The following is a 10,735-nucleotide window of genomic DNA, read 5'->3' on the forward strand; positions in this document are numbered from 1 at the left end:
CTGGCTGTGTCCGAATTTGTACTTTGTGTGAGAATTAATAAGAACTCCTTCTATTCCCACTTGAATATCTCAACTGTTCCACGGCAGAAGTTAGAAAATCACATCAAAACCAGCAAGACAAGAAGGATTCATAACCTGCAAATGCGTCTCTTTGTTGCAGTCTATTAGTGCTTCTGTTTCTGTATAGAATAATACAAAGGAAGTGTGACAATAAAACACGTTGAAGGTGAGTGTGCTAAAAGGAAGCACATATTCAGCGTAGCACTGAATTAGGTGAATTGCTGACCATGCTGTGTGACTGGTGTCCCATGAAGGGTGACCCCTGTCCAGTGCTTCTTGTGATGGATTCCCCCACCAGTGTGACCCTGTGCAGGGTAAATGGCTATGGGAGATGGATGATACTTCGAAGTAACAGCTTTGCTTGTGCTTACGGACAGGACATTCTAAGTTGAAGATTTATCAGTTCAGCTTCCAGTTGAGAACCATTTGATGTAACCTTCAATAAGTTAAACCACTGAGCCATATGGTTCCCTATGATGCATGTGTAAAAATCGGTGAGGACGTGAGTGAGCAGGCCCCTAGCCCAGCACCAGAACCATTTTCCCAGATCTGTTATGCATAGTGTGGTGGGGTGCAGTTGAACTCACCAAGAATAATACTAATGATACTGGTATGATAATGTAAGAAGCACAACTTACAGACACTCACTGGTGAAGCAAATGACAAAACGTCAGGACTTTGGGCAGCACAAAGAACATGAAGTCTGCTTTCATTACATCATAATTTTAGTTTGCACAAATAAGATCGCACACATATTAGCCTAATACAAAGTTAGCGGTTGCTAGCAAAAAACACAAACATATAAGGCCTATGTTTTAATCGCAAGCTAAGAAACCACCTGTGACCTGAGAGAAGAGCTGAATGTCGATTTTAGTCAGTCAGTAATCTGAGTCTCCACCCACCTCCAAGTTAATGTTAGTTTTTAGCAGTAAAATATTTTGTCTGTTTCATATTAAACTACTGTGAATATCAACATGGAGTGAATAATCTCAGCTCAGGGTTTTATTTATTTACTTTTGCAATGTATACATCCATTCATCACTGTAACTGCTTAATCCCAACTGGGGTCGCAGAGGGGACTGGAGCCTAACCCGGGAACAAGGGTCGCAGGCGGGAACCAATTCTGAGCAGGTGCCAACACACCGCGGGGTTCACACACACACACAGAGGGTCGATTTAGACTTGCCAATCAACCTGCCCTGCATGCTTTTAGACCGTAGGAGGAAACTGGACCCCACGATGGAAACAAGCCTGCAACCTCCACACAGAACGAACCCGGGAACGAACCCAGGACCTTGCTGTGAGGCAGCAGTGGCACTGTGCCGCCCCCAGTGTATACAATATTTATGTATTTATTTAGTTTTTGAAATTTGTCTTCAAATCTGACAGGCCAGGTGCAGTGGGGGGGGGGGCTTTAGGTTATCTCAAGGCAGGTTAAGCCTGTCCACGCCCCTCCTTGTAGCCAGGCCTGCATGCCACACTTCTGCAGTTTATACAAGAAGTCGTGTCTCTGGAGTGCAGGCTTAGCTACTGTGTTGGAGTGAAAGAACCCAGATAGGTCGTCAGTGATGCGTGAACCAAGGAGATTAAACTCAAAGGTTTTGAAAGTCAAATAGACTTAATACATTCGAACCTCGTTACTACGTACCCCGGATACAACGTTTTCACCTTTTCAACGTACAGGTTTCTAATTCCCGTTTTTAGCCTATGTATTATTCCAATAGCAGCCATTGTTTACAGCGTACACCCTTACAGCGTAAACTTCGATACAACATCCAAATTTCTAGAGAAAATACGAAAACTAACCATCGTTACAACGTTCAGCTCTCTCCCCGCCCACTACAACTCATGCCGGTAATTGTGAATTCAGAATAATAAAGGAAGTAAAGGATTTTATGATTTAATTTGACCAATATTTCATTAATATTTTCAGGCCAAATGCCAATTTGGATGCGAATGTTTATTTTAAAAATCCATTTTGACCAGCCGTTGTGTATTTTCGTTGCCGTTTATCGCCGGCCGGCACTAAGTATAATCGTGAGTAATTTAAGGAAAATTTCAAGGATCCAAATGAGCTTTGTTGAATTATTTAACAAGTAATAATGTGTTCGTTTGTTTTGTAGTCAATTTAAGGGTCTGTTCTATTAAAGTTTTATCATTTACATGGATATTTCGTGAATTCTTTCATCCATCTTGCACTAAGTATAGCTTTTCGTAGTACAGGTTCCCAAAGCGTGGGGGGGCGCGAGATGATTTGCAGAATATGTGTATACACTTCCCATTTTGCAACCAGTAGATTGTGATGACTCCATCAGCACCCCCCACCCCCACCCCCCTCCATATTGCGACCCGATACAGAGCACTGTAAAAAGTCGGGTGGTCCTGACCCTGTGGTACTGTCATTCTGGGGTCATGGGCCAAACCCATATACTAGCAGATGTGAGCCTTTATTTCAAGGGGAATGAACGTCATATAGAATAGTGTCCTCATGTTCGACGACTCACATCCTACCCAGGTCGTCATGTTGAGATTACAGTTTTCCCAATAGTAATGAATGGAGAGTCCCCACAAAGATAAAATTACAAATCTGTTTGTGTGTGTGTCTATGCAGTTCATCACGTTGCGAATTACGTTTGTTATTAAGGTAAGATCTAGTCAACACAGTGATTGCCTGCATTCTGTTTGTTCGCAGGACAGGACAAGATTATTTCCGTCGTTAAACAAACTGCTCACTTCGGTCGTCCTTCTTTTGAAAAAATAACGACTACAGCGACAGCCATACAGAGAACTATAGCGCGACTGCGTAACACCCGCAAAAAAAAGCCAAGGAAATTCCAGACTTCTCTGTGAATGTACACAACTAAGTTGTACTTTTCGTTCCTGAAAATACAAGCCACTCCCCATTTACTGTCACATAAAATGTCTCAAGATCTCGGATACACTGTTGCAATAAGTGGTCGTTTCGTAACCGTGGCGCTACTACGGTTATTTAAGATGTTTCGCCTTTTTGCGCTGGTTTGTTTTGGCGTCACATGCAACGCTACACCGACGCGACACAGGATGTCCGTGAACGACAGACCAATTATAGGTACGTGATCGGCAGAGTGGGTCCTGTTGAACAAAAAAATAACTAACTTAATCTAAAGATATGATTGATCATTTGACGACCCTGCATCCGTTTTTTTGTTTTATATTATAGGAATTCTCGCACAACAAGTAGACGAAACTATTATGCAACCATTTGGAAACAATTATATTCCAGCTACATATGTGAAATATCTGGAATCAGGAGGAAGCAGAGTTGTGCCTATTAGGTAAAAACTCACTTAGTCAATATGCATTTAATTTAGTCCTGGAACAAATAAATATAATACTATATATATTATATATATAACCAATATCAAATAGATTTGAATTACATTTTTTTAGCCATTGATTTCATAGATGGCGTCCTGATGTTCAAAATTGCACATTCTTTTCTCACTGAAGGTTGAATCGGTCTGAAGCTGAATATGAGAAGATTTTCAACTCAATAAATGGGTAGGTCTCCATCAGAAGTACTGATTTTTAATTTCCAAGTTGCTTTTTCTCATCCACAAACCTGCAGTTTCATGTATTTAAAAAATCCGAAACTGAACCCCCAAAAAAGTCTATCAGTTAATTCGGTAACTGCGGCCTATCAGTTAATTCGGTAACCGCAGCCTATAACCACTTGCATGAAGCAGATATCGTCTGGGAGGAATTATATTCCTGATAAATACTGGTGATTGACAATGATGCGCTTCAGCATAATGTCACTGAAACGCGTCTCTCAGTCCTCTCCTTTTGTCATCCAGCTTTGTGGGTTAGTGAGGTTAATACCTGACTCAGGATTTCTGAGACAGGGGCAGAGGGTGGGGGCTCCAAGCCCTGACTGAGCGCACTGACTCCCCCCTCCTCTCACAGGATGCTGTATATTGGCGGAGCTGCAAACCTGGTGACGTCTGACTATGCCAAAGCAGCTCGTGTCTTCTTCCAGCTTGCACTCAAGGTGGGTGAACTTTAAATGTACGTGAGGATGCTGTCACTCCAGGGACATTTAGAGTCCCTAGCAGCTACAGGGAAGTAATGCACTTCCTGTCAGTCCATTTATGAGAATTTGTACCTGAAGGACAATTAAGGGCAGAACCTAGCAAACGTTGTATTCTTGTGTCAGATTTTTGCTAGCTCAGTCAAAATATGGGAAACCGTGAATCTAAACCTTACTGACATGCCTGGTGGGTATTCAAATAAATTATTTTGATGAGGGTGGGCTGTGACATATTGTTTCCACTTGGTAGCAATGATGAGATTTTTCATAGGTCATCCACCTCTTGGGAGCATGTGACACAAAGAAAAGGTCCACAGCAGAATACAGTGACATTTCTCTCTGTATTATGTTTGATATTTCTATGTCTGTCATTCTCCCTGCAGGCTTGTGTGTGTGTGGTGGTGGGCTAATGGTTAGGGATATGCACTTATAATTGAAAAGTTGCTGGTTTGAATCCCTGACCAGCAAAGTATCTAGAACTGCTGTAGTAAAGTATTTAGAGTGGCTAATCTTACCCAGAAAGGGCTGCTGTGTTTGTACGAATTTGCTGCAGCTCCCTAATTCAGAGGACTGAACAGCTGACCTGAAGGTTATCCCAAGAACCTTCATACACACTGGCCAGCTGTGGATAAAATTCCCCTCTGCTGACCTAGAGCAATGTACCGTTACCCAGGTGCTGAATTTGCAGCCCCCTGCTATGTCAAGATGTAATGTACAGTATGGGTTAAATGCAGAGGACACATTTCGTTGTGGTGCCCTGTGTGCTGTGGTGTGTCACAATGACAACTAATCTGTCAACTGTTTGATTAGACTGGTGAGTGTAAAATGTGCGTTTGCTTCTGCAGAACAACATCTGCTCCCTTCCTTGCTTGCTTGACCTCCCTCTGAAATCAGAAGCTCATATGTACAGGATATTTGTTAATTGTTCACCACCAAGTGGCTCTACCAAGTTACTCAGCTCTTTGTACTTGGCTACTTTGCTATACTGTGTGAGAGCATGCTAACAACAGGTAACAATAGTATATCCATTTAGCTTTGATCTTAAACTAGAAATAAAATACACATATTATGAATGGAAGGTCTGCAGTGATTGAAAGGCCAACGCTGTATTGATTAATGTAATTATGAAATGAAGCAGGTAGCCTGGTCGTGTGTTTGACAGATTGCTCACAATTAGCCAAGCACTGGTGATCACATCACATGCGCATAACCAGGTTAAATCTGACAATCGCAAAGCAAGAGCTTTCAGTTGCAGCTGAAGAAGGTGTGACTGGAGCCCAGAGAGGAGTGATGAGCCCTTGCAAGGAAATGGGCTGTTATTCAGAACAATGGCGCAGTGTAAACCGCAGTGGCTTCTGGATCTGTGCTTGTATCTAGAAGGTTATGGGCTCCAATCCTGTGACTGTCAGAGTAAACATATCTCTTCTGGGCCCCTGAGTGAGGCCCCTAACTGCTGCAGGGACACTGGATGCTCTCTAACCCCAAGCTTTCCTCTGCTGCCTGTCGCTTTCACAGAAGCATCTTCTTTATATGCAGATTTACTATGTATCTCTCCCCACTACAGGCAAACAAGAAGGGAGACTATTTCCCTCTATGGGGGACATGCATGGGATTCCAGCTGCTCACCGTCATGGTCGCTGGGGAGAACCTGCTGAGCGACACCCCTGCAGAGAACTTGGCCCTACCTCTGAACCTCACCCAGGGTACGTTTCTGGTCTAGTGGTGCATCGTTAGAATATATTGCATTTTATTGTCATTGCACTCAGTTAACGGGAAGCAGTTTATTTAATCTAAACACTGCAAAATAGTGCAAAGGTGATGTATGTTCAGATTATGAAGATAACAGATAATAGAGATGCTATATTATTTTGTTGTTGATGCCTCAAAGAAAATAAACAATCTTTGGATTATGTGCGCATAAATTGAAACACGTTTTTCACCATGTTATTTGGAATTCTTACATTAGAAGTGGCATGTAGTTTTAGCCACTAGATGGCAGTATATCTGTAGCAAGAGTTGGTAATTAAGTTCAAACGTCACATATTGCAAAATGCATACTGTCCGCAAGAGTCAATCAGGGGTTAATTCTTTTTTTTTAATGATAATGATGTTGGATACTTGTAAGAAAGGTTTTTTTTGTACTGCACTGCATAAGCATAAATGTATACTTTGTTTACAATCCCTGATGTAATACTGGGATCTGTTCAAGAGCAAGCCATTCATGTGAAACTTATACAATATAAATAGTTACCATGGTGAATGGTATCGTGTACATTAATATCGTTAGCGTCTTTGCATGAAGTACGTCAGCCCTTGTTATCGAGTGCAGCTGTGAGCAAACCATGTAACCAAAATTTTCTGGTTCTTCTAGAAGCTCATTCCAGCCACATGTTTAAAGATTTCCCAGCCAAACTGCTGAAGGCCATATCCCACGAGCCTCTGACTGGAAACTTCCATCACTATGGAGTCACTGAGACAGTGCGTATCTCTCACGAATGCCTGAGAAAGGCAGACTTTGCCTAGAGATTGTCTGACAATTGTGCACTTTTTCAAGCAAAATTGCACCTTAACGCATTTACATCTGCATGATAAAACTTTACTTTGTATTCCTATGACATCTTGCTCTCCATGAGACACACAAACACATAGCTTGGGGGGGGGGGCACAGCTCAGGGTCAGCTAGGGGGGTTAAGGGCCTTGTTCAAGGGCCCATGGACGTGTGATTATTCTGCCGACGCATGGCTCGACCTGGCGACCTTTCGACCCCACTGAACCACGCACCGCTTCCCAGTAATAATACTTCTCAGCCCCATATTACCCAGAATCCCACCCTCTCCCGTCAGTCCCATCACTGTTTTTTTAAATGTTTTTTTTATTCCATTAATTTCACACGTTCTACCCACCTGACGTGGCTAGCAGTGTAGTACAGACTCCTTCGGGGCCCTGATCACCACAGCCCTACGCGGGCGGCACATAACTGACAAGTGGGTGTTTTTCTGCATTTTCTTGCTCCCAGACTGTGTGTAACTATGGCTTCTGCATTTCTCCCATATCATGACAGAAACAGTGGGGTGGCAGTTTGAATTTCTGAGTGGCCATTCACCCTATTTTTAGCACATTTGTTCATATCTAGCAGAGAGGAAGTTCCGGCAAATGGACAATGAGTCTGTTCTGAGAGAACAATCTTTGGGGGGTTGGGGGTATTAGGATGTTAAATTTATATTCCACGTGCTGGAACATTAAAAGGTAGTTTGGTCTAATGTTACATGCATTATAATGCAATGCAGCTCGGTCTCTATAGACCTCCCAAAGGAAGCCGACAGCACAGCTGCAGCTTGGTCCCTATAGACCTCCCAAAGGAAGCCGACAGCACAGCTGCAGCTCGGTCCCTATAGACCTCCCAAAGGAAGCCGACAGCACAGCTGCAGCTCGGTCCCTATAGACCTCCCAAAGGAAGCCGACAGCACAGCTGCAGCTCGGTCTCTATAGACCTCCCAAAGGAAGCCGACAGCACAGCTGCAGCTCGGTCCCTATAGACCTCCCAAAGGAAGCCGACAGCACAGCTGCAGCTCGGTCCCTATAGACCTCCCAAAGGAAGCCGACAGCACAGTTGCAGCTCGGTCTCTATAGACCTCCCAAAGGAAGCCGACAGCACGGCTGCAGCTCGGTCCCTATAGACCTCCCAAAGGAAGCCGACAGCACAGCTGCAGCTCGGTCCCTATAGACCTCCCAAAGGAAGCCGACAGCACAGCTGCAGCTCGGTCCCTATAGACCTCCCAAAGGAAGCCGACAGCACAGCTGCAGCTCGGTCCCTATAGACCTCCCAAAGGAAGCCGACAGCACAGCTGCAGCTCGGTCCCTATAGACCTCCCAAAGGAAGCCGACAGCACAGCTGCAGCTCGGTCCCTATAGACCTCCCAAAGGAAGCCGACAGCACAGCTGCAGCTCGGTCCCTATAGACCTCCCAAAGGAAGCCGACAGCACAGCTGCAGCTCGGTCCCTATAGACCTCCCAAAGGAAGCCGACAGCACAGCTGCAGCTCGGTCCCTATAGACCTCCCAAAGGAAGCCGACAGCACAGCTGCAGCTCGGTCCCTATAGACCTCCCAAAGGAAGCCGACAGCACAGCTGCAGCTCGGTCCCTATAGACCTCCCAAAGGAAGCCGACAGCACAGCTGCAGCTCGGTCCCTATAGACCTCCCAAAGGAAGCCGACAGCACAGCTGCAGCTCGGTCTCTATAGACCTCCCAAAGGAAGCCGACAGCACAGCTGCAGCTCGGTCCCTATAGACCTCCCAAAGGAAGCCGACAGCACAGCTGCAGCTCGGTCCCTATAGACCTCCCAAAGGAAGCCGACAGCACAGCTGCAGCTCGGTCCCTATAGACCTCCCAAAGGAAGCCGACAGCACAGCTGCAGCTCGGTCCCTATAGACCTCCCAAAGGAAGCCGACAGCACAGCTGCTCCCACTGACCTCATTCTTTTCATTTATTTGACTTTTTTTTCACAATTTTCCCCCCTCTTTCAAAAAGCCAATCATATCCCATCAAAGCTCTTCCCCTTCACACATGACATTCATGCAGACTCGGTCAGATGAATGCTGGAGATCAAGCCAATAATTTCCATGCACCCCTGGGGAGGCCCATCACTGACCATATTCGGGTGAATTTGAGCCGCTAGCCTCTATAGATCTTTAGATAAACACGCTGTCGTACAGCACAGCTTTGTGTCCGTCACCAAAAGTTCACTTCTCCTTCCTTTCTGTGCTACAGTTGACATAGTGTAGTGTGTAGTTAATGGTTATATGCAATGACGCAGCTATAATTAATTATGTAATAGGGGTGATTTTGTAATAGGGGTGAACTGTCAGTCACATAAAATAGATAATGTCATATGCAGGGTTACCTACTTTGGTCGGCTGGCTGGTGTGAGATTTTCAGTTCAAGGCAAGTCTGCACACGCATCTAATAAGTAATAGTTTTATTACCCTGTAAACAGTCTGTGGAGTTTTCAAACTACCCCAATGCTTATGATGTAGCTAATTTTAGGTTTATAATGGAATAGTATAGATTTGCCGTAACATTTCTTGCGTGAGAGTCTGAAAGTGTGAGTGTCACGCCAGATGCGTGACAGATGGTAAATCTGCATATATTATGCATATTAAAGTGATGTGGTAAATGCAGCGACCATTTATCGGGGGTCAGTGGGATGTTAAAAAGCAAAATGTGAGGATATTTGGCCGTTTTGAAAATAAGTCATTTTAATATTGTAACTGCTTTAACCTTGACAGCTGTAATGTGTCATTCACCCAAACAGGCCTTCAGAGGTGATGAAAAACTGTCACAGTCCTTCTCCATCCTGTCCACAAATGTAGCCGAGAACGGAGCCGTGTTTGTTTCCACCATGGAAGGTAACTGTTTGCCAAACAATGTTCATACTCCTTCCTGGGGATGCAAACGTTAAACAGCTGCAGGACTGACAGGGGGGGGGGGGGGTGAGGTAATGCACGTCAGCTGTGCTGGATTGCACAGTGATTAGTTTCTGCTCCATTGTTTCCCTCCTGTAAGGAAAGCAGTATCCATTCTACGGAGTGCAGTGGCACCCTGAGGTAAACCGCTTCCAGTGGCACCCGAAGAAGCAGTTCCCCCATTCCCCCAATGCAGTGCGTGTGTCATCTTTGCTAGCTGAGTTTTTCGTGAATGAAGGTAAATATACACAAAGCACCTTCCCTTTTTACGCATGATGTCATCTTCCAATTTTAACACGGTACTTTATTCATCATTATACAAGGACGAGTACACATTATTTCTTCACTCTTTGCATATGCCATCTTGCTCTCCTATAAGACTCACACATATACAGACAAGAGAGCAAAGCTTAGAGTCAGAGCACAAGGTCTGGCATTTTTTTCAGCGCCCATGATGCAGTTTTTTTGGCATCAAGGACTTTGTTTAAGGCCAGAGAGTGAAATGATTACTCTGCTGGTAACAGTATTTGAACCACTGACCTTCTGACCAGAGGCAAAGGCTTCTAATCTGCAGAATCACAGACACATTTCGATCGCAGTTAGAATCGCCAGCACGGTGCTGCAGACCTGGCTAGGGACCCAGGTGTTTCTGGTTGTGCCATTTCCACCTGCTGTATCTGCGCAAATGTGACTGAAGATGAGTCTTTCCGTTTGCAGCCAGGAAGAGCGCTCACCACTTCACCAGCCCTGAGGAAGAAGCCTCAGCTCTCATCTACAGCTACACCCCTGTGTATACGGCAAATGTCACCTCGTACGAACAGTGCTACTTTTTCTGAGCCAGGGACAGAGAGTGTGCTGTACGTTCTGCCATTGTTTTGGATCGAATGTTCAGCAACTAATTTGCCTCAAGCACTTAGTACTGCTTGAATGGGTAGATTTACATCTTGATTGATAATGGAATCATTAAGTGGACAGATAGTGTTGTCTGAACGTCATTACCTCAACCAATAAAATTGTTAATAGTCTTTTCCCTTGATTATTTACTGCATATGTTCCTGCCTTCAGGAAGGTTGTTCTCTGTTTTTGATCTTTTCAATCACTCTTGCTTATGGCAAAGCACCAAATCACACAGTGGCCAGCTTC

At 44.5% G+C, this 10,735-nt stretch overlaps 1 protein-coding gene and 1 long non-coding RNA gene across 5 annotated transcripts; one reads left to right on the forward strand and one right to left on the reverse strand.

The window, feature by feature from the left end:
- The first annotated feature begins 2,593 nt into the window (after positions 1-2,593).
- Positions 2,594-10,617, forward strand: LOC125712967 (gamma-glutamyl hydrolase). Of its 2 annotated transcripts, XM_048983612.1 has the most exons (9): positions 2,601-3,148; positions 3,260-3,374; positions 3,550-3,600; positions 4,006-4,090; positions 5,694-5,832; positions 6,501-6,607; positions 9,442-9,535; positions 9,693-9,830; positions 10,310-10,617. In XM_048983612.1, exons 1-9 carry the CDS (start codon positions 2,911-2,913, stop codon positions 10,426-10,428), a joined length of 1,086 nt encoding a protein of 361 aa, XP_048839569.1. In that variant the 5' UTR covers positions 2,601-2,910; the 3' UTR covers positions 10,429-10,617. The 2 variants fall into 2 exon arrangements, with proteins under 2 accessions (XP_048839576.1, XP_048839569.1); XM_048983619.1 differs by lacking the exon at positions 3,260-3,374 and having other exon boundaries at positions 2,594-3,148.
- Positions 7,537-8,489, reverse strand: LOC125713015 (uncharacterized). Of its 3 annotated transcripts, none has more exons than XR_007383442.1 (3): positions 8,373-8,489; positions 7,621-7,714; positions 7,537-7,573 (listed from the first exon to the last, which is right to left on the reverse strand). It is a non-coding gene; the product is annotated as an uncharacterized LOC125713015 (long non-coding RNA). The 3 variants fall into 3 exon arrangements; XR_007383443.1 differs by lacking the exon at positions 8,373-8,489 and adding an exon at positions 7,809-7,878; XR_007383444.1 differs by lacking the exon at positions 8,373-8,489 and adding an exon at positions 7,762-7,845.
- Positions 10,618-10,735: the final 118 nt, after the last annotated feature.

Source organism: Brienomyrus brachyistius, chromosome 2, assembly GCF_023856365.1.
Source record: "Brienomyrus brachyistius isolate T26 chromosome 2, BBRACH_0.4, whole genome shotgun sequence".
NCBI lineage: Eukaryota > Metazoa > Chordata > Actinopteri > Osteoglossiformes > Mormyridae > Brienomyrus > Brienomyrus brachyistius.